Below are 27,362 nucleotides of genomic sequence, written 5' to 3'. Positions count from 1 at the left end.
CACATGCAATGGTATTTATGTATTTATTTATTTGTCTATGGGAGATTTTATTTATTTATAGGAGATCTTCTACTGAAAGTGTTTTTCAGACTTCCTATAAGTGATCTGTTCTTTTCTTCTGTATCTACCTCTGTATCTACCTGCGTTGCACCAATGAAATTTCCCCATGTGGGACAATAAAGGAATAGCTTATCTTATCTTATCCCTAATAAGAAAACATGCATTTTTATATGAGGAAATTATAACGACCACAGAGGGCGTGTCACAATAATTACTACACCGACTTATCGTTCAATAAATGTGTAAAATAGTGTAGACATCTTGTTAAATAAATCACTTCTATGACCAATTATCTGTTGATTCTGTTTATTTGTTGTAGCTTGTGACTTTTAACAATGCTGTTCAATTAAAACGTGATTAACAAAGATTCTCATGCTTTAGTTGTTGTGTCAGTGGTATAAAATAGTTTAAAAAGCATCGTTTATCATGATATTTTCTGTAATATATCGTAGAGCCGGGAGATATTGACAAATTTAATACTTCCATTATTTTTTTGGGAGTACCCTGATATTCAATCCAACATAAATGTGTTAAAACATGTCTTTAAACGTATTAGATGAAGTTTGAAAATCATACAAATGCAAAATGTCTGTAAAATGTGTCAGTTTTTTATTCTATTTGTCGTTTTTAGCCACTATTTATAATTTTAGTTTCTCTATTTACTGTTTAAGGACTTTTATTATTTTACTTATTACTATTTACTGTTTAAGGACTATAATTATTTTACTATTTTATTATATATATATTTTTTTTCATCATTATGGTTAGTAACAATGGTAAAGCAAGTTTATTTTGTATGTTTCAGTTCATAAAATGTCCTGAAATACTTATAGTTTGCAACAAAACTTATTAAATGTGCATCTTTAACCAACTCTTTTTGCAGCATTTTTTTTTAAACTATAAACAATAAACTCAATATTCAAATTTTGCATATGTTCATTTCACGTTATTGACTAAAATGACATGTATCGCCCGCGTTTATCGCTTAAACCTAAGAATACACCACAATGACGCACGTTTCCATAGGTGTCGTCGTTACCGCGGCGAAACGGAAGTCGACCGTGGATGGAGAGAAGCTGAGCGGTGCTGAGGAAAGCGGGAGTTAAAGCAGACAGCGAGAGATGGGAGAAAAGGGGGAGAAAAGGGGGGGAAGAGGGAGGAGAGAGGGAGAGACCTTGGCCTACATCCAAACAAAGCCGCAGCGAGGAGCCATTCTCTCCCTGCCCTCCCATTTCCATATCAGACGAGTGTTTGATGTCAATGGGAGGCACAGCGACGCCCACCAACAGCAGCATGCACCTCCGCCTCCCCCACGTTCCTCATCCCCCTTTCCTCACCCCCCACAAGGCGTCTCCCGGCCTCTTCCTCCTTTGCCGCGGCAGCACAACGCCGGCGCACATGCAATATTCTGTAAGTGCATGCAAATCAGAGAGTTTCATTTGAGATTCAGAAGATGGACAGAGACGAAGGAGAAAGAGGAGAGGGAGAAAGAGGAGAAAGAAGGAGAGAGGGAAAGAAGAGGGAGAGGAGAGGAAGAGGAGATGGTGAGGAGAGGTAGATGGGAAGGTGAGGAGAGGAACAGGAGTAAGAAGGAGAGAGGAGAGGGAGAGGAAAGGGAGAGGAGAAAGGAGAGTGGGAGAGAAAAGAGGGAGAGGAGAGGGAGAGGAGAGGGAGAGGAGAAAGAAGGAGAGGCGAGAGGGAGAGGAAAAAGAAGGAGAGAGGGAGAAGAGAGGGAGAGGAGAGAGGGGAAAGAAGGGGAGAGGAGAGGAGAAAGAAGGAGAGAGGGAGAGAGAGGGAAGAGGAGATAAGAGGGAGAGGAAAGGGAGGAGAGGAAAAGGAGAGGAGAGAGAGAGGGGGAGAAGGAGAGAGGGAGAGGAGAGGGAGAGAAGAGGAGAGAAGGAGAGGAAAGAAGGAGTGAGGGAGAGAAGAGGGAGAGGAGAGGAGAAGGAGAGAGGGAGAGGAGAGAGGTAGAGGAGAAAGAAGGAGAAAGAGAGGAGAGGGAGAGAAGAGGAGAGAGGAGAGGAGAAAGAAGGAGAGAGGGAGAGGACGTCACAAACCTGGGAAAGGTGAAACCGGGTATTTTTGTGAGGTTCAGAGACAAACGGAAACTAAGGAAGCTAGTGTGAATGAAGCTAAACACAACTGCAGGTTTGTTTGTGATGAGGAAACGATATTACGGTTAAAAGCTCAAAGAATTACATTTTGTGTATCATAAGGCTGTGTCTGCAGAGCCGCGGCCCGCGGTCAAATGGCCGCGCAGTTTCAGGAACCGCTGCACTTCTCTTATAGCGTCATGGCTAACCCTAACCCTAACCTTAACCCTAACCCTAACCTTAACCCTAACCCTAACCTTAACCCGGCGCGGTCTAAAACGGCGCTAAAACGCGGTCAAATAGCGGCACAATTTCAGGAGCCGCGACACTCCCGTATCATAAACCCAGCCCTACTTAAAGTGACGTATGATTTTATAATTTTGACTTTATTTCATGTATTTATATTTGTTGTACATATAAATGATACTTTTACACCGATCTAGTAGGTATTTGAGGAGGAAATGTTGAAAAATCTGTAGAAAATGACAGGAAGTGACATCCCACCAGGGACAGGAAGTGACATTACACCAGGGACTCTCTAAACATGAATTCAAAAAAATAAAGTCGCTCTCGTATATTTCTATTCGTCAAATAAAAAAAAATAGATGAGTTTTGGCCCAGTGTTTGTGGGAATTCCTACTGTGACGTCATTGATTACAAACAGGAAGTGAAATTATAAACCTAAAAAATTAGCTATACTGTGATAACATTTTTATAATTTTTAGCTCAATTAAGAATATTTTTTATCTTAACTGTGTTTTAGTTCGGCGAGTCATCCAACGCGATGACCGTAAAGGTACAGACTTGGACAAACTGGGCGTCTCCTACAGAGAACGCACGTTTCATACGCCCACGACGCTCCTCCCCCTCGCCGCCCGGCCCCTCCTCCTGCAGCTGGATATGTACAGCGCCTCCACATGAGCAGGTTTGTGTCCGCACTTCCTCCTCCTACACAAACGATACCGTACGAGCACGTCGGGGGGGCGTGACGGAACAGGACGAGGGGCCGGGTGGGACCTCGCCCGGACCTGCCATGTTCACCGCGTCGTAGCGCTAATCCTCCTCTCTCCTAATTTGCCTCGTTGAAGAGCGCGGATGCAAACAGCTCGTCTCCGGAGCATCTCGTATGCACAGCGAGGAGGTCTACACACACACACGTACACACACACACACACACACACACACACAAACGTACACACACACACAGACACACGCACACACACACACACACACACACACATATACACACACACACACAAACGCACACACACAGCGTTAATTTGCAGAACTGGCAGCTTTTTGGAATACCAGCGCGGGCCGGGGATGAAATGGCAACAGCCTTTCGACAGTGATTCCGTCTCGCAGCCAATTTGAGGAACAACATCGCTCGCTGTACAAACGGATCAATCTGTTGCCACGGCGAGGAGTTTGATCATCGGCACCGGAAACATGCAATAGTGTAGTGCGGAGGCTGCAACCGCTGCACATTAGCCTCGCTCGTGATAATGGAATGCTGGAGTTTTCACCAGGTTTGCACATTTCTCATAAGCGCTGGACTCCTATGGAAATGTCGGAGTTAGAATGAGAAAAAAGAGGTCTATTGCCATTGTCGGCGAACAAGAACACACATTCACAATGTAGGAAGTTCAGGGGCAACAGCAAACTACAATAATAATAATAGCACAATCTGAAAAAAATCAGGCATTAACTTAATTGGATTTTTTACATCATTGTGTTTTTACTCACTCACTCACTTACTCACTCACTTAATCTCTCTCTGCTCTTGTTCCAGGTTTTAAGCTTCCTTCAATCTTTCAAAAAATTGAGAATAAAAATATATCAAAATAAAAAGATGTATGATAAAAATTTGAAATGAAGCATGACTAAAACAGGGTTCACTAAATAAGATAAATATTGATTTATACTTAATACTTTGACTGACTGTAAACACCTGCTTGTTTCCTATTGCTCATGATACATCATTGTTTTCCTGATAAAAGGTGGTCTGCCCGGTTCCTGGTCTTGATTCACAGATTGAAAATTACTCTTGGATAAGAATCAAACAAGTCCAGATGAAACAACTGAATGTGTTTCAACAATGGAACGCTCCTGGTCAAATGAGGTATCACACCAACATTTTTAAAGTAATTTTTTTTGTCTTGTTTTTTCTTTCTCTTTTTTCTGTTTTTGTTATTCTATGTTTTATTAGAAAATTAAATAGCAATAAATTACTGCAAGTTTGACGGTTATACTTTTATTTAAATATTCACTTGCTAATATGTTCAATAAATAATCAAACCAGAACGTTAAATCAGTGAGACATCCCTGTGTGGAACATGAAGAAATTACGTAAACAGAACGTGTCAAATACACAAATACTTCGTACTAAACGCAGTCATAAAGTGAGCTACTCTAAATCAGACTCTAAATGTTCTGCTTAAAAGGCTCTGCGCGTCCTACAAGTTTTTGGAGCATTACGGGTGATCGTTTCTCACGCCTAAACTCTTCCCGGCTGTTACTGTACAGATAAAAGCGCCCGGCAGGAGGTCCAGGAACTCTACATTTAAGGTCTGACTTTTAAAAAACATGATTCAAACTGACCACGGAGCTCTGCAGACGTCCTTCATCTACAGCTCTCACGCCGTGTGTCATGACTGATCTGCTTTTTACCACGTTATAACTGCATCGTTTAAGCGATGCAGTGATACAACATCAATACTATGCAGTGATACAACATCAATACTATGCAGTGATTCAGTGATACAACATCAATACTATGCAGTGATTCAGTGATACAACATCAATACTATGCAGTGATTCAGTGATACAACATCAATACTATGCAGTGATACAACATCAATACTATGCAGTGATGTAGCTGTATCATTCTGTCCGTAATAATCCACAGAAAAACAATATCCACTTGTATTTTTCCTGATGTAATCTCATTTGAAGAAAAAGTCCAGTAAACAGCGTTTTCTTCTGTGAAAAAATTCACAACTAAAGCTTGTCCGGGGGATTTCTCTGTCCATAACAAAAGACCGGTTAGATTTCTAGATGGTGTTTGGTATGTGTGTTTTCCTCACACTTTCAGCTACAGAATGAGACCATCCACGAGCTTTTATGCTCATGGGTTTGTGTTCCACAGCCCTTGGAAAAACACATATGTGCCGCGCGGCGATTTTACGTGTGGTCCTTGAAAGTTTCCACGTTCCTAGCATGGTAAAACAGTGACGTAGAACATTTTGATTGACATATTATTCTAGCCAATGAGCCAAGCTTTCGAACGGTGGGTGGGTTTTAATATTACCGCAGACAGATTGTTCACTATTCTTAAGAGCAATGAAGAGACATTTTTTTTCGGTGTGCAGCGACAAGATTTTACGCAGCACGTTTTTTTTTATCATGTTAGCTTTAATGCCGCGCATTTCAATAGATATAAGTATCATTATACCAATACAAATATTATTTTTAATTATCATTATTATTATTTATTTATTTTCCCCATCTCTATTCGGAAATTCATGGTTAAACTCATGTTTACACATTTTTTACACATTTCCTGTATTTTATGTTCCGTTCTTTTTCTTACTGTATTTTTTGTTATTTCTTTTTTTTTGTACTTCATTTCTCATCAGACTGACTCGTCTGTGTTTGGGTCATCTTTCGGGTCATTTTATGTTTTTTTAATTTTTCTGGCCCGTAGGCTTTATAAAACGGTATTGTCTTGCGTAAAATGGGGATGAGAGAGGGAAGGACATGAAGCAAATAGTCAGAGCCGAGGATCGAACTCACAACGCTCATTCTAGCCAACTCCACTGCCAGGCAGCACTTTTGGACTTTGTAATTCTCTCACAGGTACAATTGTTGGTCTCTGAAAACCTGATAACCCTTCCGGTGTCTTCAGATTGAAAGTGACCTCTCTGACCCCTCTCGGACTGCTCTTTGACCTCTCTCTGACCGGACCGCTGGCGTTACCTTGATCATCCGGGAGAGGTCTCCGGCGTCCGCCAGCTCCAAGACGATGTTGAGCTCATTGTCTTCGATAAAAGAGGCGTGGTACTTGATCACGTTGGGATGGTTCAATTGCTGCAGGAAAAAGAGAGAAAACAATGATCGACTCACAAAGGGAACAATCAACACATTCACAACATTCAACACACAGAGTCTAAATGAACCTCAGAAAGTTTACACCCACTCAAAGCTTACATCTGATTAGTCGAGTCAAACAATCATTTCTATTGAACGCTGAGACTTTTAAAATACATTATAAACCAAATAAAGATTGAAATATGGCGACTGAAGGCTTCAAGAGAGAGAATATTCACAGATAAAGTGTGTTATTGATGAAAACCAGTAAATGTGATTTTGATCTAATTATTTAGTTCATTTATTTTATTATTGTTTGAAAAATGTGTGTTAGAATTATAGGCAGCGTTTGTTTGCTTTTTTCCATCCTTGTTTTTGTCCGTGGAGCATTAGTTTGGCTCAAAAGAACTTTAAAGGGTGAAATGTAAAGTGAAAGTAGTTTCTCCGTCACGGCTGTAGAGCTAAGCTAACATGTTTGCTAACCACAGTTGGCGAATGCCGCACCACAATTAATTGAATCATCAAATGCACTCAGAAACATCTTATTTAAGGAGAGAAAGTTCATGAGTTGAACTGAGTGCGATCACAAAGTCTGCATCGTGATAGATCAGTGTTCTTGTTGTTTATCTGCTTTTCTACAACTGAAAACAACTACTTGATTGTCTTCTATTACACATCAGGTAAGAACCAAACATTTAGCAGAGGCGTTGACTTTTACATTTGTCACTCGATTCTAGCAGCTCTTTCACATTTGACTTTACGTGTTTTGAGAGAATGTCATTTTCCACCATTTTGTCACGTTTTATCGTTTTATCACTCACTGCTAAAACTCTGATGACGTTGTGATGACATCTGCATAAACTGTTTTATTTTACTTCACTTTAGTTCATTTATTCTGACGGCGAAACCAATGAATTTTGTGCCCGTTTATTTTCATGTGGAGAGGCCCAGTAATTAAAAACTGTGAATTTTAACATAGATTTCTGACTTCCAGCTCAATTCTAAACTAAAATACCGTAAACACAACACCATTCATCCTTTATTTCTTCAGTTTAGACTTGTAATAACTCGGTTGAAGCCTCTGAACAGCCCGTTACGAGCGAGGCTTCTTCAGTTTGGACTTGTAATAACTCGGTTGAAGCCTCTGAACAGCCCGTTACGAGCGAGGCTTCTTCAGTTTGGACTTGTAATAACTCGGTTGAAGCCTCTGAACAGCCCGTTACGAGCGAGGCTTCTTCAGTTTGGACTTGTAATAACTCGGTTGAAGCCTCTGAACAGCCCGTTACGAGCGAGGCTTCTTCAGTTTGGACTTATAATAACTCGGTTGAAGCCTCTGAACAGCCCGTTACGAGCGAGGCTTCTTCAGTTTGGACTTATAATAACTCGGTTGAAGCCTCTGAACAGCCCGTTACGAGCGAGGCTTCTCTTTCTTGCCCTTGCGAGTGTCAAAGCCGAGTTTCATGTCACAACAGACGTGTGCGTGATGACAGCTCGAGTGTGACAAACACACGTGAACACGAGCGGCTGACGGGCTGACACCTCGGCAGCACAACACGCGTGTGCGGCAGAGACACGGCAGAGACACGGCGCTGGTCAATCACACTGACAAAGACATGTCTGCAGGACAACATCTGTTTACTCATGTGTGCAGTAGAGCCACGGCAACTACAAAGGCTGCACTCAATGGGAACTACAAAGGAGATTTGACTATTAGCAATCATATAGAGATAGAGATAGATAGAGATAAGATAGAGATAAGATATAGATAGATAGATAATATATAGATAAAAATAGATTAAGATATAGATAGAGATATATAGAGATCTAGATAGATAGAGATAGACATAGATAGAGATGGATAGAGATAAATAGAGATAGAGATAAATAGAGATGAATAGAGATAAACAGAGATGATTAGAGATAGAGATAGAGATAGAGATAAATAGAGAAGAATAAATAGAGAAGAATAGATATAGAAATAGAGATAGATAGAGATAGTTAGATAGATGAGATAGATAAAATAGATAAGATAGATAGATATATCTACACATTTGTTCTGAAATGCATCCGATTCTTGAATTAGTTTAGCAGGTCACATTTCAGATTTCTCTCAAATGCTAATTCATCTGAATGTGATTAAAATGTGACTGTGAACTGAATCTAGAGTTTCAATCGATACATTTTAAATCGATTTGCATTTGAATATCTTTCCAGCGCCGGCGCCTCGCTGAATGACACGTGCCTTTGTGGAGGACTGTACATCGTTTAAAACTCAGAATAAGCTCTGAACATTTGTTTGTGCTGATATGTCGGGCCGACTTTGACACTTTTCCCAAAACAATGTGATTTAAATGTACTGCAAACTCACCCACGGCCCTGTTCAAGCACATGTTGTGTTTTTATCGAAATAAGGCAGTATAATCACATACAAAACACTTAACGTAGCCAAACCCAGGAGAGTCGTCTTTGGGTCAACGTCGGCCATGTTGCGAGGCTGGTTTTCCACACTGAGCCAGCAGGGGGTGCTTCAAACGCCCCAAAAATACTACTTTAACCATCACAATGACTTACAGAGACGTTTCATATCAAGTGAACATGTTAAATACAGCTTAATGCATGTTATTTCTGCAACGTGTCAGGCGAACGATACGAGCGATTTGAACCGGCCGCCCTCTGGATCGCGGGCACCGCCTTGACCGGCTGGAAAACACAATTCAACGGTGCATTTTTGGCCCCGGCGCCGTGTGAATGCCATGAACGCTCGGGTGCGACTCTCAAAAGTACAAATGTGTAAAAAAAAAAAAAAAATCCCTCTTGGTGCATTTTCTACAGGGATCCGTGGGTGAAGCGGAGAGCCCGGTTACAGGCGGCACAGTGGTAGTTGTTCTGGGACTGAGCTCGGTAACATGGTTCGTCTTGAAAAGTGTGTGTGTGTGTGTGTGTGTGTGTGTGGGGGGGGGGGACGGAGTGAGGCGGGACGGGGCGAGGCGGGGGCCGCGTTACTGTCCGCCGCGATGATCCGCCCGGGCGACGCAGGCTCGCCTTCCTCGCGCTCTGATTAAAGAGATGTTCATGCTCGCTGGCTGATGCGGGGAAGTATTACGCTACACTAGTCAGTCCCCTCTTCTTCGCTCGTCTCCATCACCGCGGCGACTCTCTCCATCGCTCCCTCGCTCCCCTCTCTCTTTCTCCCCCTCTCTCTCCGCGCACGTCCTCCTCTTGCCAGATGTATTTTTGGCTCCGAGTGGCAGTTATGCACCGATCCACACTGTAGCGCAGTCTTGGATGTGATGACAACTTCTCCCCCTCTCTCCCTCCTCCTCCTCTCCCTCCTCCTCCCCTCCATCCTCCTCCCCTCCATCCCCTCCTCCCCCCTCCATCATAACACACCGCCGCCGCCACTGCTTTCCCATATTATCGAGGGGCTCGGGGCTTTCTGCGTGAAACTGAAAACGTTCAAACTTGATTGCTGCTGATTGAGGGCGCGCCGTGATATTGGGACTGCGGTAACGAAATAAAAAATACAAAAAGTGAAGACTTGAAATGATCCAGACACGGAAAATGCATGGAAAATGTCCCGTCTCGAATATTCTTTTTATTATTATTGTTGATGTACAGAAATTTTTGGAGAATTTGGACAAGTTTGACCGATTTGGACGGGGTTTTTTGGAGTTTATTTCATTCTAATGTTTTTGTGATGTTTTCACTTTTATCTCTGATCTTGTTTTGTTTTTTGTGTTTGCTGTTAAATGTTTAATAAAAAAAATAATACATTCACTTTTGTCTATGTCATTATAAAAATAAAAACAATCCTTCAAAAATGCATCTGTTAGGCTATAACAAACGATTATTTCAGTAGTAGTGGACTCGGATTATTTATTTTGATGAGTCGACTAATCAAACCATTATTAATTATTGAACAGTGAGACATTTTAATTACATCATCAACAAAATAAAAGTTGAAATATTGAAATGTGGAGAGTGAAGTCTTCTAGATAAAAAACATTCACAGATAAAGTGTATTACGGACTAAACGACTGAAATTGCCTATTATTTTTTGACGTTTACTTCACTGATGCTGCCGTCTTAGTTACATCATGTAGTTTTGTGTCTGCGGAGTACGGATAACACTAACGACGATCAAAAATACAACTACAATTACTTTTTATGGTCGATATAGGCACCGATTACGTGGGCTTGACCTAAACTTTAAACTCAGCACCAGGGTTACTCCAGGTTAACTTTGAACCGTGTCGTTGATGTGAGAGTGAAGGGAGCTGATGTCACACGTTTGTGTACACGTTTGCGTACACGTTTGCGTACACGCCGCACACCGGTCGGCGCAGCGCAGCGAGGCAGCCAGTCGCGGGGAGAGCTTGGCGTCGTGCTTGATTACATAATTACCCAAGCCGGCTGAGATGCACCGGTCTGTGTAATCACTAAATCATGCACAACGCGGCGCTCCGTCTCCCTTTCAGTCTCCCTCTCTATCCGTCTCCCTCTCTCTCTGTCCCTCTCTTCAGTCTCCCTCTCCCTCTCTACGTCTCTCTCTCCCTCTCTCTCTGTCCCTCTCTTCAGTCTCCCTCTCTCTCTCCCTCTCTTCAGTCTCCCTCTCTCTCCCTCTCTCTTCAGTCTCCCTCTCTCTCTCTCTCTTCAGTTTCTCTCCCTCTCTCTCTCCAGTCTCCCTCCCTCTCTCTCTCCCTCTCTCCAGTCTCCCTCTCTCTCTCCAGTCTCCCTCTCTCTCCCTCTCTCCAGTCTCCCTCTCTCTCCCTCCCTCTCCCTTTCTCCCCCTATCTTCCCTCTCTCTCCCTCTCTTCAGTCTCCCTCTCTCTCTCTCTTCAGTTTCTCTCCCTCTCTCTCTCCAGTCTCCCTCCCTCTCTCTCTCCCTCTCTCCAGTCTCCCTCTCTCTCTCCAGTCTCCCTCTCTCTCCCTCTCTCCAGTCTCCCTCTCTCTCCCTCCCTCTCCCTCTCCCTTTCTCCCCCCTATCTTCCCTCTCTCTCCCTCTCTTCAGTCTCTCTCTCTCCTCCATCCGCCGGAGCAGGTGATGGAAAACACACACTGGGCAGATGCGAGCCGACGGCGCTGAATTAGCCACGCTGATAAACGAGCTCGTAGTAAACTTATAAATAGTGTGCAGGGGAAACGCGACCAGTCGGAACACAGCGAGTGGGCGGGGCTAAAAGGTACTCGACTGTGCGGGAGCTGGAGACAAACGCAGACGTGTTGGTGATCTATGTGAGAGAAAGACGGCGGGCGGAACTGGGGCGAGGAATCTGCAAATTGTGCAGTGAATGATTGGACGCTGGTGAAAAGTGAAAATGCCACGTCATCAAATTGTTCAAAATTCCAAAAGGAAAGTTTCAGAACACATTTACTTTTTCTTTTCATTCTTTTTATTCTTGTCATTTTTCTTTCTGTTCCTTTTTTTTTCTTTTTCATTTTTATTACTTTTATTCCTCTTATTCTTTTTTATTATATGTGATGAATGATTGGACGTTGGTGAAAAAAATAAATTGCTACATCAAATTTTTCGAAATTCCAAAAGGCAAGTATTGTAACACATTTTTTTCTTTTTTTCCCCTTTTATTCTTTAATATTTTTTTCTTTTCATTCTTTTTTCTTCTTTTCATTCTTTTCCGTCTTTTCATTTTCTTCCTTTTCATTCTCTTTTTTCATCTAGATTTCCTTTTTTTTTCCTATTTATTATTTTGATTCTATGTATTCTTTTTTATTATATGATGAATGGATGCTGGTGAAAAAAATTAACTGCCACGTCATCAGATTTTTCGAATTTCGATTTTGGCTGAAGAGTGGGTCCAGCTCGACTCGGATGGTCCCTCATCCTCCTGAAGAGTGGGTCCAGCTCGACTCGGATGGTCCCTCATCCTCCTGAAGAGTGGGTCCAGCTCGACTCGGATGGTCCCTCATCCTGCTGAAGAGTGGGTCCAGCTCGACTCAGATGGTCCCTCATCCTCCTGAAGAGTGGGTCCAGCTCGACTCAGATGGTCCCTCATCCGCCTGAAGAGTGGGTCCAGCTCGACTCAGACGGTCCCTCATCCGCCTGAAGAGTGGGTCCAGCTCCAGTCTCCCTCGTGTCCGTCTGTCCGTCTGTGAGAGTCAGATCTCTCCTTCACTCTGGAACTCCTTCAGGTTTCTACTTTTTCCCAAGGAGGTTTTTTGTAGTTTTTCCTGGCCGAGAAGGAGGGCCTAAGGACAGAGGACTCTGGGACATCGTCCCTCGCCACCACAGACATTCTTTGATTCCCCCGCCACCACAGACATTGTCTGACTTCATCGCCACCACAGACATTGCTTGATTAATTTTTCACTGTCGCCCTCAGAGGCAATTGTTGATGTGATTTTTTAAATTCCTTTTTATTCTTTTTGTTTTTATTATTTTCATTAACTTTTTTTTGTTTTTATTCTATTTATTCTTGTATTTTATTTATCAATTTATTTATTATTATTTGATTTTTGGCCTGTAGGCTTTATTGGACAGGACAGGTGAGCGTGAAAGGGGGATGAAATAAGGGAGTAAATTGTCGGTGTTGTGAGTCAGAAATCAGACTCACAACACTCCTTTTCAAAGATTATCTGAATGTAAACGGTGTCAAGTCCAAACATAAGCCAGTTACTTATCTTTTCCGTTACAAAATGTTGAAAAAATAACATTATCTAGCATTAAAAATGCAAAAGAGATGCAATATATATATGAAAATGCAACAAAAAACAATTGTGGGCTCGAAATGTATTTGAAAAATCTGGATTCTGCTTTCATCAAAATACTAAGTGTCCATCATAATCATCAATAATCAATCATAATGAATACTCAAACCACGCTCTGACGTCACCCACACGTGTCCGAGTGGTTTTCACGTGATTAAACTGACAATGAGGCTCATCCCAGTTTCTCCACTTTTTTAGAATCAATCGTATAATTCTTCACAAACCTTTAAAAACATCTATTTCACCAGAAAACGATAATGACAAAAAAAATTTCAACACACAGCCCCAGAAACATGTCATTTAAGAAGAGAAACGTGATCAATTAAACTATTTGTGGTGTTCCTATTCTTCATCTGTTTTTCTACTATTGTTTACTTTTTTTTTAAACTAAATATTGTAGGCTTTTATATTAGTTATTACACTCTATTAGCTCTTCTTAGTTGTCTCTCTTAAAATTCTTTAAAAAAATATATATATTTTTTTTTTAAATTCTTTTTTCTTCTTTATCTTTTTATTATAGTAATTATTTTCAATTTATTAAAACTGACACTGAGGCTCATCCCAGTTTCTCCATTGAAATCACTCCACTTTTTAAGAATCAATCATATAATTCTTCATAAACTTTTAAAGCATCTACTGTATATCTCAGTTGAGAACAAAAATGACAAAAAGCAGCAGAAACATCTCATTTAAGAAGAGAAACATGATTAATTAAACTTCCGCGTATCTGCGTGTTCCTATTCTTCATCTTTTCTACTATTGTTAACTTTTTGTTTTTTTTAGATGTTGAATACAAACTAAATATTGCAGACTTTTATATTTGTTATGAGACTGTCTTAGCTCCTCCCACTGCTAAACTTCCAAATGTTTTTATCTACGGAAACTTTATTACAAATTAACCCATTCTTTGATATAACTTCTGTGTGATATAAATGTGTCTCTGTGGCAGAAATGATGCAGCAAAGCCAACTTTAGATCATATTGTGAGTGTTGTTTTGAAGGAAATGCAGAATTTGAATATCGAGTGAATCATTTATAGTAAAAAACAAAAAGAGCTGTAAACTTTCAAATCCGGTAATATTTCTGCACTGTGATTCGTTTTACGCGCACGTCAAAATCGTCTGATAATCATACCTAAAACAAAACGTCCAAAGACACGTTTTAACTCGTTTGATTCTTTTTAATTCTTTTTAATTCTTTTTATTTATTTTTTTAATTCTTTGTGTGTTTTTATTTTTTTTATTATTTTTTTTAAATTATTAGTTTAAATTATTTTATTATTGTTTTTTTAATTATTTTTCTTTTTTTCTTTTTTTTTATATATTTATTTTTATTCATTTTTTTTTATTTATTCTTCTTTTTTTAACCGTTTTAACACGTTTGTCTGGATTTACATCACGATAATAATTTCTGTTCACGCCACGAGCCGATCTGTGACGGTCAAATCTAACGTTCAGACTCGTGACAGTGGTGTTTACGGTTCCAGGACGGGCGAACGCCACCGCACCGTCGGGAGCGGGCGTGTCGTTTTCGCCGGTGACGTTCATCCGTTGGAAAAAGGACGGCCCCGAGGAACGAGATCCTCAAGTGGAAAGGAGCGTGCCAGAAGTGAAAAGCACAGCTGAGCGAGCAGACACAAAGAGAAACGGACAAACAAACAAACGCGGGAGCTGAGCGTGGCACCAGGGCTCGGCACTTGGGCGCGGCGTGGCACCCGGGCGCGGAGTGCTCATTATTCTGATTTGGCCCCGTCCTCTCGGCCTGTCCCTGGGAGAGCGACGGCGGATGGCGAGCGCTCGTCTTCAGGGCTGACTGGGCACGACGCTCACGTTCTCTCTGGCAATCAGTTTACAAGAAGAAGAAGAGAAAGAGAAGAAGAAGACGAGAAGAAGAGGAGGACACACAAACCTCGGAGGAGATGGAAGAGCAAAGAAGTGAGACGAAGCGGCGGTGACGTCACAAATGAGCAGGAGAAAGACGGGTGAAAAGGACGAAGAAGGGAGCGTTTAAAGGGTCGTCATGACGATATCTGTTCAGTCTCATTCGATTGTTGTTGTTTTTTTTTTACTTATTTGAGATCTTCGAATCATGTGTGATTGAATATGCTCAGACCAAACTTTCAGCTGCATATTTATTCATCGTCCACCTGTATTTATTTTTTGTTTCATTTTATTTATTTTGAATTTTCTTTTTCATTTTTTTTTTATTTTTCCCAAAAAAATAATATTTTTTTCAATTTTTTTTTCTTTTTTCCATTTGTTTCATCAGCTTTTCTATTGAACAACATATAAACAAACAGTGAAAAAAGAAAACAACGTTTTCTTTTTTCAGTAGACAAACAGTAGACAGTAGACATCCAGCAAAAAATAATAATAATAATTATAATAATCAAGGGCGGCACACGAAACCCGAAGAAAACGTCCAATTAAGTCCAAAGTCCATTTTCAAATTAAGCCTGAATGTAACTTTTTCCATGCTACAAATATCTTGTAAAATGTATTTGTATCTCAATTTTCAATTTAAGTTTATACACTTTATACAAGAGGAAAAATATTGGTGAAAAATATATGTTACCAAGATCTTAAAGTCATCCCTATTTTTTGCGTCAAATAGCCCAGCAGTTTCAGGAGCAGCGGCACTGCCATATAGCCTCATGGCTAACCCTAACCCTAACCTTAACCCTAACCCTGACCCTGACCCTGACCTTAACCCTAACCCTAACCCTAACCCTAACCCTAACCCTAACCCTAACCCTGACCCTGACCCTGACCCTGACCCTGACCGACCTTAACCCGGCGCGGTCTAACCCGTCGCAGTCAAATAGCCCAGCAGTTTCAGGAGCCACAGCACGGCCATATAGCCTCATGGCTAACCCTAACCCTTACCCTAACCCTGACCTTAACCCTAACCCTGACCCTAACCCTGACCCTGACCCTGACCCTGACCCTAACCCGGCGCGGTCTTACCCGGCGCAGTCAAATAGCCCAGCAGTTTCAGGAGCCACGGCACGAAACAGCCTAGCAGTTTCGGCCGCGCGCCGCGACTCTGTAGACACTCCCTTTTTCTAAATGTTATTGTTCTACAGAGCCTTTTAAGATAAGATAAGATAAGATAATCCTTTATTGTCCACACATGGGGAAATGTCATTGTTGCAACGCAGGTAGATGCAGAGGAAAAGAACAGATAACTTAAAGGAAGTTTGAAAAACACTCTCTTTTAAAGGGCTCAACACGTTTTTTATGATGTTCTCATTTTGATTTAAATGTTGGCATAATACCAGGAAGTACCGTAAAGATAAATGAGTTTTAGACCGATCAAGGAGTTTGTGGAAAAGTTGAAAAATATGTTGAAAATGACAGGAAGCCGTTCTATGACATCACACACAAATTAGGCTCAAGAAAGACGCGTTTTTCTCCTTTGAGCGTGAATTCTGCCAAATAATGTGTCAAATAGTACATTTCTGTGACAGTGAGTCTACAGTTATGGCATTTGTGTGTGTGATGTCATGATTTAAAATGTAAAATTCCAAACCTAAAAAATGGCTTGACTCAGATGTTTTGAGCAAAGTCTGGAAGGCGCTGGACTAGAATTTGACCGTCTGAAAAACTTGAAAAACTGTTCATCTTCAGCGTTTGCAGCGGCCCAAAGACATCGCTCACTTACCCGGAACATTCTGAGCATCATTCTTTTGTAGTGCATTTCACACCTTACCAGAGCGGAGTTTAAATCCACGGCGAAGCTAACAAACATTAGCATGCTAACCGCACACTTTCTGTCTCACGGATAAAATAAAATGCTCGCAAAAAGTACTCAGCGGTCTCACATTTCACTGAAACATTTGCCCTGTTTTTCTCCATTTGTTGTTGTTATTGTTGTACTTTCTGGTTGGACATGAGAACAGTCTGGTTGCTGTTACCGAGCAACCAGACAGTAAACAAGAGCCAAACTCTACATAAATGACAAAACAGTTCTGATCTGACACACAATAATACCATAAAACACCTTTATTTAGTCCAACCATGGTTTAAACTGTCTCTGTGTCGCACACTGATGACATCACAGAGGGATTCAGCTGCACTTCCTGTCATTTTAAAATCAGATTTTTCAAATTCTCTTCACAAACTGCAACTTAACGGGAGTAAAACCATGAATAATATTTATCACAGGTTCTACACCATTAAACTGAGTCAGAATTAGAAAAACTGGAGAAACTTTAAGTATGTTTTAGTCGAATGAGTTGTTGCACTTGTCACAGGCGCTTTAAGGTTTGTGTCTCTGGATGAGAAACGTGGCATGGCCCACTCCAGTTACACTTTGACCTGCCGTGAGGTCACAAGTTCGCTCTCAGTTCACTCCACACTGTGCGTCTCCCCGCGGTGCTTTGCCTGTTCTGAGTAAACCCGCCTTTGATTGGCTCACATAAAAGTAAGGGTGTTATAATGGGCAAAACAGCACATACAGTATTTGGGATTGAGCTAAAAAAATGACCGAACCAGGTTTAAAATGTCTTGCTTCCTTTAGTCGACATATTAGATGTAAAATAAATGATTAAAATACTGAGATAAGTTTGGATATGATCTGGTTTAAATAGTAGCATATGAAAAATTGGCGTAATTTTTGCCTACTTTTTATTTCTTTCTTTTTATATTTTTCAGGTTTAAAATGAAATCTCAACAAATCCTTCAGTTGGATTCGTGAACATCTTGTCGAGTCTGTTCAGTTTGTAAAGTGTGTGTAGATCCTTCTTTACGTCTCTGAGGAGGGAAAAATACATCTGCAGAAAACGGCTTTGGAAGTTACAACGTCCCAGAGAAATCGATGGATAAAAGTCGATTAAATGAAATAATAAACCATCTTTAGGAGCGGATCGGACAAGTGTGTTATTTCCAGGTGAAAACTCAAACGTTGAGAGAGAAAAGTGACCAACGAGTTTCTTCTGCTTCGTATTAGTCAAAATAAAACAAAACAGACTAAATCAAGGCAAATTTAGTCAGAATAAGGAAAATCATGAATAAAAATCTGCCTTTTTCAACATTTTCATTTAAAAAACAGAACATTTCTGTCACATGGAGGAACTTTGTGCTTTCTGTGTCTTAATAAATTGATATTACCGCATTTTCCAGATTATCTGACGCACTAGCCAAAAAATGCATAATAGAGAAGAAAAAAACATATATAAGTCGCTCTGGAGTATAAGTCGCATCCCGGTCAAAAAAAAGGAGGCGAAGGAGGAGAAGGGAAGGAGGAGAAGGAGGAGGAGAAGACGAGAAGGAGAAGAAGAACAAGAACAAGAACAAGGACAAAGAAGGGTGCGTTTAAAGGGACGCCATGACGACAGCTGTTCAATCTCATTCGATTGTTTGAAAATGTTTTGTGTTTTTGACTTATTTGAGATCTTTGAATCATGTGCGATTGAATCAATGAAAAAAACTCTGAAAAAAGGTGCGACTTATAGTCCGGAAAATACCATCACACTGAACCGCAGAGCGACCCAAACACTACCGGATCCGCGTCGCCCATCTCACACCGCTGTGACCTTTGCCCCTTTCCCGCGAGGTCACAGGTTCGCTTCCCCTCTCGTACAGTCGTCTCCCCGCTTTGCTCTGAGTAAACCCGCCTTTGATTGGCTGGCGGGGCCCCGGGAGCCACGCTCAGCCGTTTGACTGGCACCGACTAATTGGTTTTGTTTCCTTGTTTTGCCTAATGCGCGCCCGTCCGCCCCGCAGCGCCGACAGTGCGCCGAGCAAAGAGGCGTTCAGTTAAAAAAAAAACATCCCTGACACGCTGCTAGCATCTCGCAGACAGCTAAAAACATTGAACCTGTCATTAGATTCTTCATTAGCGTTTGAGCCGCTGCGCGTCGAAAGGCGGCCGCGTAATTGAAGAAAAGGAATCACCGCTAAACGCCGACGCCGACGCCGACGCCACGAAAAGCCAAACAATAAAGAAGGAAAAAAAACAAAGGGTGCGGAAGCCCGGAGGAATTTTCTATAACTTCAGCAAAAGCCACGGCTGGCGCGCGGCGGGAGATGACAGGCGCAAAACGGAAAAAAACGCAGCCGCCGTTCGCGTTCGGGAGCCGCTCAAACCGCACAACACACTAGCGATCGAGCGCGTCTCGGCGAGGGATCAATTGTTTTGTCGGCGACGTGGAAAGCTTTTCTGCCGAGGCGCCTTTAAGAGAACACACGAGCGAGCGTGAGCGCCGGTGCCGGCTCCTCCGCCGCCGCCGCTCCTCACGGTACTTTACCTTTAGGAGATCTATTTCTTTGATGCAATCTTGGCGAGCTTTGGCATCCATCAAGTCGAATATCTGTGGAGAGATCAAACGGGGGGAGATGGGGGGGAGGAGAGGACATGGAGCAGCGTTATGACATGTTTAGATGATGGAGAGATTGAGAGGTGTTGAGAGTGCGGAGGGAAAACGTGGCTAAACTCTAAACACGATTTGCCGTTGTTGGGAGTGCGAGCGGAGGCAGGCGTCGGGTTCAAAGACGGCAGAGGTGCGGCATCTGCCTGTGCCCAGCGTGAACACTTGTATGAGCGTTTTGTTGGTTGTTCTACACGGAAAACAAAACGTGGCGGCGCTTTACTGTATGTACCTTTTCTTCTCTCGCCTTAAAGGACGCGTATCGTGCACGATTTGTGTCGTTTTGGGCCTTTAAACGTGTTCTTACACCTGTTATTTTGGCCTCTCTCACCGATTTACGTGACTCGGGCGTTTCCCTCGACCGGATTCGTGTTGGCGCTACATCTACTGGCCGCGGAGGGAGTTACCTTTTCTTCTCTCGCCTTAAAGGGCACGTATCGCGCACGATTTGTGTCGTTTTGGGCCTTTAAACGTGTTCTTACACCTGTTATTTTGGCCTCCGTCACCGATTTCCGTGACACGGGCGTTTCCCTCGACCGGATTCGTGTTGGCGCTACATCTACTGGCCGCGGAGGGAGTTACCTTTTCTTCTCTCGCCTTAAAGGACGCGTCTTGTGCACGATTTGAGTCGTTTTGGGCCTTTAAACGTGTTCGTGCACCTGTTACTTTGGCATCTCTCACTGCTTTATGTGACTCGGGCGTTCCCTCGACAGGATTCGCGCTACATCTATTGGCGGCAGAGGGAGTTTACCGGTGGGGACGTAGACAAAAGCTAGCTTGCCCCGACGTGCAGTTGTAAGGATGTAATCGACCGGACGAATACTTGGTCGACTAAAGACACGCTTTTTGCATCAATGAAGAGGAAGCGAGAAGTATCTGAGCCAAAATGAATGCGAAGGATTATTAAATTGCATAAATCACGGCTCAATTACGACTTTGCGTAAATAAAAGTTTTAAAAAACGGCCAAAAAAAGCAGCTAACTCACTCTGCGCCTTCTATTGTCTGCGGTGATTCAAATACATGTTTATAATCTCAACAAAATAATTGGTAAACTGATAAAAAGTTTGGTCGACTAAAGACTATGGAAAAATTAACCGACAAACGACCAAACGCTACGGCCCGGGGGCCAAATGCGGCCCTCAAACAATTTTTTATTGGCCCCCCAGCTTCCTGCTAACTTGGTCCAAACAACAAGTAGTACTTTTTACTGTAAAATTGGAAAATATAGATTATTTTGATGTTATACCAATCTAATACTAATGTTCCAAGTCTTATTAAAGGTGGGGAGGTGCATCGCAACATTTTGAATTGTCGGGTTGTTTGTGGCCCTCTTTCAAAATGAGGCCCTGGGTGAAAAAAGTTTGGACATCCCTGGATTAGAGCGAGTCTGGAGATGATTTATGGAGTTAAAAAAAGCAGAGAGGAAACTACTTATGACCTCACGAATGGAATGAAACAAGCGTGAATGAGGAACAATACAACTCTAGGTATGTTTTTATTTCAATGGGCGCACGTGAAAACAGGAACAAAAGCTCAAAAGTAACAAAAGCTCAAAAGTTCAAGAGCTAACGTCCTTCGTTGATTTCACGGCCGATAATCTAAAATAAACTGCATAAATACAGCAAAAGTGTTATTTTTTCGCAATATATGGTTCAATTTGAATGATTTAAACAGGTTTTTGGTGAACGTTGGTGAACAATCAAGTAAATCTAAACCAGTCAGTATTTGTATGTGTGTACCTGGACTTTCTTGAGGGCCACGGACGTGTTGTCGAGGAGATACCTGGCGCGGTAAACCTCGCTGAACTGGCCGCGCCCGATCTTCTTCTCGATCTGGAAGTTTGCCAGTGAATTATGGCCCATGTCCGGCTGCAGAGGTTTCTGTGAGAGAACAACACACAGACAAACACAAATACGGGTGAGTTACACCATCAAATACGGAATAAAACGCAGCGATAACACGTCAGCGCTCTACAGACGAGTCAGATCTACGTCTCACTGTCGGCAGTGGATTCACTCTGTCACTGCGTCCAACAGACCAGTGTGTGGATGATGATTCTTCAGCTGAAAGTTAGAAATCTGGACTTGGACTTGAACTTTAACAAACACGTCAAATCAATAACATCAGCAGCTTTTTACCGTCTAAAAAAACATTGCAGAAATAAAAAATATAGTGTCAAAACCAGATTTGGAGAGACTCATCCATGCGTTTGTCTCTAGTAGGTTAGACTTAAATGTATAAAGTCATACTCATAACTACTCAACATGTGATTGTTTTAATATCTGCTGGATTTTGTGTCATCATGAACTAACATTTCAACAACGTCCCACACATAAAATTCCAATTTGTTTATTTTTCAAAGACAAAGCAATAAAATAAATACATTTCTTTATGTACAAGGTGTATAAGTCTAATTCACAAAGAGTCTAATTTTGTCCGATTTATGTGATTTTACCAGTATCAACACTTGTTCAAATGAGATTTAGTATAGATTTGATTGACAAATTATAATGTGAATATTGTTAGTTTTAATATAAGCCTTGACAGAGACAAATATCACTGCTCGCGCTGGTCTAAAGCTCCCATTGGCTAAACAAAGTCAAACAAACCGACAAAAGTAAAAACACTAAATAATCTGTGGAAAGAAGCGTGTGACCCGCTTTAGCCCTGAACTTTACCACGGCGCTTGTACCCGCCCCCAAACGCTGAGCTATGGCACGTTATCATCACGTTCCTCTGGCTGCGGGCGTGGTCGTGCTGAACCGGCGGTCTGCGCTCTCCCGGCGGGCGCAAGGCCAAACGCCGGTTGCTCCTTAATCACGTTTTTGACATGACATCATACTCGGCCTCGTGTGCGTGCCAAGGCGGATCGCTGGCACCGGCCTGGCATCGGGCCACGCTCTGCCACACATGAACACGCCTCCTCGCAGCGTCGTGATACAGCAATGGCCTCCGTGTGGCGCAGATGTGCAGTGGTAGAGTGTGGGCACGATAAAGCTGCTGACGCTCTGGAAATGTGACCCATAAAGACCATCAGAGTTCCTCATTATGAAGAAGTCCAATGTTTAAAAACGACTGTCGATTTGCCACAAGTGAAAACTACAATTCAGAGGAAGAGCGGATGAGAAGCCTTTTTCTGCACAATGTGGCAATAATCATGATACTGAATAGTCTTATTCTTTTATTAAACAACATTATTGCTTATTGTTCCATCTCTAGTGAAGTGTTACGATACATGAATATTTAAAACACATTTGACATGTTCATTGCTTTGATGATTAAATGGGTGTATTTCATATTATGTTTGTGCTGTTCAAATGTTCAAATGTATTGGTTTCTCAAAAACACCTAATATATGGCTTAATATTGTCCATCCCTCTTCTTCTCATCCGGGGGCAAGTCATCCGGGGCGGGTCATCGGGGGGCAAGTCATCCGGGGCGGGTCATCGGGGGGGGTCATCCGGGGCGGGTCATCGGGGGGGGTCATCCGGGGGCAGGTCAGTTTACACCTTCATTTACTACATGATAGTTCACTTGAGCTCACATTGAAAAAGGTAAAATGTTGGATTTGCTGCTCAGACGCTGTGATCAGAACAATCCAAAACAATACAAACATTTTATTTTTGGTCAGTATCTCGCAGCCCAGTGCACCTTTGCCTCGTGACCTTTGCCTCGTGACCTTTGCCTTGTGACCTTTGCACGCTCCGGCTAAACTCGGAGACGACATCGGCGCGAGTAAAACGGAGTTGACACGTGTATCAAGAAGAGCCACAAAACAAACGCCTACAAACGGCTCAGGGCAAAGAGATATGTGGAGGAGGCTAAAGGAGGCGAGAGGAGGCGAGAAGAGGTGGAGGTGAAGGAGGCGAGAAGAGGTGAAGGAGGTGAAGGAGGCGAGAAGAGGTGAAGGAGGTGAAGGAGGAGAGAGGAGGTGAGAAGAGGTGAAGGAGGAGAGAGGAGGTAAGAAGAGGTGAAGGAGGTGAAGGAGGAGAGAGGAGGTGAGAAGAGGTGAAGGAGGAGAGAGGAGGTAAGAAGAGGTGAAGGAGGTGAAGGAGGAGAGAGGAGGTGAGAAGAGGTGAAGGAGGAGAGAGGAGGTAAGAAGAGGTGAAGGAGGAGAGAGGAGGAGAGAGGAGGCGAAGGAGGAGAGAGGAGGTGAAGGAGGTGAAGGAGGAGAGAGGAGGTGAAGGAGGCGAGAGGAGGTGAACTGTTTTTGGATGCAATTACTGTTGGTTGGTGAGGAGAATGCTTAGGTTACCATAACAACAGCATGGCAGCAACTGTTGTGCAAGTACTTTTTTTTTACTTTTTTGAGAACATAGAACAAAAACAACATCACAACAAAATAAATAAAATAAATAAAATAAATAAAATAAATAAAATAAATAAAATAAATAAAATAAATAAAATAAATAAAATAAAGCAGAGCGGAGCTGGTCGGTGCCGGTCGGAGCCGGTCAGAGCGAGGTCGTGGCCGCTTCACCCACTCATGTTCAGATGACAGCCATCGCGAGGGGTGCCACATAATGAGATGCCCCGTCCAATTAACACCCACCGGCGAGGTGTGAGCGCGCTCGCCGCCACAACACCGGCTCTGACAGTGCGACCAGAGTGCCAACGCCGCAACGCCAGAGCAAACACGGCAACCGACACGCGCGCAAACTCTGACCCTCAACAAGACAACCATCTCTCTAAAGGTCATAGGTCGCCTTCACAATATTCTACAGTTTGGCGTTTGGTGGTGATTTTAGTGATTTATTGTTTTGGGGAATATAAACTGCATCAGAAACTCCTTTTTTTTTTTTACTTAATTTATTCTTTGATGCCATCAATCTAATAAAAGATAACTATAAAGCTCCTGGGATGGTACAACCCACTTTTATTTCCCATCAAAATCAATCTTTCTGAGAAGAATCTGGATCAGTTCCAACACCAAACCCACAAATAAATTAATAAAATTGTGCCAACGAAGAGAAGAAGCTGGATTTGTGTCAGTTTCTGTTTCGTGCGGACAGTCGTCTCTCCCCAGTGCCCGGTGAACCCAGCGCTGGACATGACCCTCGGCGTGGCACGTGAGGGGTGCGGCCTAAACGTGCGCCCTCATCGGACAGAGTGACCTCACAATTAAGGAGAAGTGAACACTTGAATCCTCAAAAACAATCGAGTGTTTCATTAATCAAAGTGTGGCATCATCTGGGGCTGTGGGCGGGGCTGTGGGAGGGGCTGTGGGTGGGGCTAGGGCGACTGTTGTGCGTCAATTAGTGGCAAATTAAATATTTTTACTGAATAACTAGTAAACAGTGTTTTTAAACGCAGATTAAACTCATAATTCACACCTAAATCTCAGGATCTCTCACTCTGTGTTCTCATTTCTGTTATTCAGAGTTAAATAATCTTAGAAATAATAATAATAATTAATAATTAATTAGTGCCATCGACCAATTAATCGAGATAATCTGTCAAATTCGTGACTTTAATGCGAGTTCCTGCATGTTCTTCTCTGAGTCTACATGCTCATACTGGGGGGTTTGGTGCCCACACTGGGGGGTTTGGTGCCCACACTGAGGGGTTTGGTGACCATACTGAGGGGTTAGGTGCCCATAGGTTTGGTGCCCACACTGATGGGTTTGGTGCCCATACTGAGGGGTTTGGTGCCCACAGTGAGGGGTTTGGTGCCCACACTGAGGGGTTTGGTGCCCACACTGAGGGGTTTGGTGCCCACGTTGAGGGGTTTGGTGCCCATACTGAGGGGTTTGGTGTCCATCCCGGGCAGAGGGAGCAGAGCGTGGAGGTGTGTGCTGGGCAGAGGGTGCGGAGGGTGCAGAGGGTGGAGGTGTGTGCTGGGCAGAGAGGACACGAGGGCATTGCTTTCAGTGGCTGCGTGGTAGCTTGACAAATGTTAGCATGAGCCGCTAAAGCGCTGTGACAAGCGCCTGCTGAGAGCACAGTCTCACTAATGTGTCCTGGCATGAGGGCCCCGTAATCACACATTTACATATGCAATGACCTACATTTGCATGTCAGCTCGCACACTGTCCGGCTTGATTAACGGCGGGCACCTCCCTGCGTGGAGTCGCCCTGGGTGAGGAGGGGCAGGGGACGGAGCGGGACGGGGACGGGGCAGCGGTTTTGGCAGCCAAGGGCCCGAGCTGCCAGGCAGGATTATGTCAGCCCAGGGCCCGGCATTAGACACTTCATTAGAGCTAATGTGTTTAGCAGTGGGCAGTGTATGTAAACTTCACAGGCCATTTGAGGCACCTCTCTGCCCCCTGGCCCCGCCTACAAAGGGCAGGGGGCCACGGCTGAGTGACAGGCACAGCATCTGAGGCACAGAGGCACAGAGAGGGGACCCAGGAGCCAGAGAGGGCAGTGTGCAGCGGCCCAGAAGCCAGAGAGGGCAGTATGCAGGGGCCCAGGGGCCCAGGAGCCAGAGAGGGCAGTGTTCAGCGGCCTTGGAGCCAGAGAGGACAGTGTGTGGGGGCCCAGGAGCCAGAGAGGGCAGTGTGCAGCGGCCCAGGAGCCAGAGAGGGCAGTGTGCAGGGGCACAGGAGCCAGAGAGGGCAGTGTGTAGGGGCCCAGGAGCCAAAGAAGGCAGTGTGCAGGGAACCAGGAGCCAGAGAAGGCAGTGTGCAGGGGCCGAGGAACCAGAGAGGGCACTTAAAAATGCCGTTAAGAAAAAAAAAAAGTCTCTCGGCTGGCCTGGGAACGCCTCGGGATCCCCAGGGAGGAGTTGGGTGAAGTGTCATCCAACTCCTGGAAGTTTGGGAGTCCCTGCTTAGACTGCTGCCGCCGCAACCCGGCCCCGAATAAGCGGAAGAAGATAGCTGGATGGATGGATGAAATAAATGTAAAAATGTAAAAAAGGAATAGCACATTTTTGAGGTTTATAATTTCACTTCCTGTTTGTGATTGATGACATCACACTAAGAAATTACCCATCAAACACTGGGATAAAACTCCACCATTTATTCACCATTTATCTTATTTGACAAATACAAATATATGAGAGCGACTTTATGTACAACAGGTACAAATACACCAAATAATGTCTAAATGAGAACATCGTAAAAACCTGTCATGGGCACTTTAAGTATTTTATTATATGAATATTGATATTGCAGTCATTACAGCCGTATCATACCCAGTCAAATGTAAGTTGTATATACTGTATGTTGTTGTATGTTGTTATATGTTGTATTCCCAGTGTGTGTTGTATGTTGTTGTATGTCAGGTGTGTGTTGTATGCTGTTGTATGTTGTATGTAAGGCGTGTGTTGTATGTTGTTGGATGTTGTATGTCAGGCGTGTGTTGGATGTTGTATGTCAGGCGTGTGTTGTATGTTGTATGTCAGGCGTGTGTTGTATGTTGTTGTATGTTGCTGTATGTTGTTGTATGTCAGGCGTGTGTTGTATGTTGTTGTATGTTGTATGTCAGGCGTGTGTTGTATGTTGTATGTCAGGTGTGTGTTGTATGTTGTTGTATGTTGTATGTCAGGCGTGTGTTGTATGTTGTTGTATGTTGTATTTCAGGCGTGTGTTGTATGTTGCTGTATGTTGTTGTATGTTGTTGTATCTTGCTGTATGTTGTTGTATGTTGTATCTTGTTGTATGTTGTTGTATGTCAGGCGTGTGTTGTATGTTGTTATATGTCAGGTGTGTGTGTTGTATGTTGTATGCCAGGCGTGTGTTGTATGATGTTGTATGTCAGGCGTGTGTTGTATGTTGATGTATATTGTATATTGTTGTATGTTGTATATTGTTGTATGTTGTATGCCAGGCGTGTGTTGTATGTTGTTGTATGTCAGGCGTATGTTGTACGTCAGGTGTGTGTTGTATGTTGTCGTATGTTGTACGTCAGGCGTGTGTTGTATGTAAGGCGTGTGTTGTATGTTATTGTATGTTGTACTCAGGCATGTGTTGCATGTTATTGTATGTTGTATGTCAGGCGTGTGTTGTATGGCAGGCGTGTGTTGTATGTTAGTGTATGTTGTATGTCAGGCGTGTGTTGTATGTTGTTGTTGTATGTC

At 43.0% G+C, this 27,362-nt stretch overlaps 1 protein-coding gene across 1 annotated transcript in view; it reads right to left on the bottom strand.

The window, feature by feature from the left end:
* nek7 (NIMA-related kinase 7) overlaps positions 1-27,362 on the bottom strand; it is a 179,640-nt gene that overhangs the window by 99,047 nt on the left and 53,231 nt on the right. The window contains exons 3-5 of the mRNA XM_072438124.1: positions 21,079-21,219; positions 19,219-19,281; positions 6,132-6,242 (exon numbers count right to left, since the gene is read on the bottom strand). Coding sequence (XP_072294225.1) covers positions 6,132-6,242; positions 19,219-19,281; positions 21,079-21,219 — 315 coding nt within the window. The remainder of the gene's footprint in view (positions 1-6,131; positions 6,243-19,218; positions 19,282-21,078; positions 21,220-27,362) is intronic.

This window comes from Eucyclogobius newberryi, unplaced genomic scaffold (genome assembly GCF_026437365.1).
Source record: "Eucyclogobius newberryi isolate DKJ021-1_F unplaced genomic scaffold, fEucNew1.0.hap1 SCAF_9, whole genome shotgun sequence".
NCBI classification, from domain to species: domain Eukaryota; kingdom Metazoa; phylum Chordata; class Actinopteri; order Gobiiformes; family Gobiidae; genus Eucyclogobius; species Eucyclogobius newberryi.
This window is presented reverse-complemented; position numbering and strand designations above follow the sequence as displayed.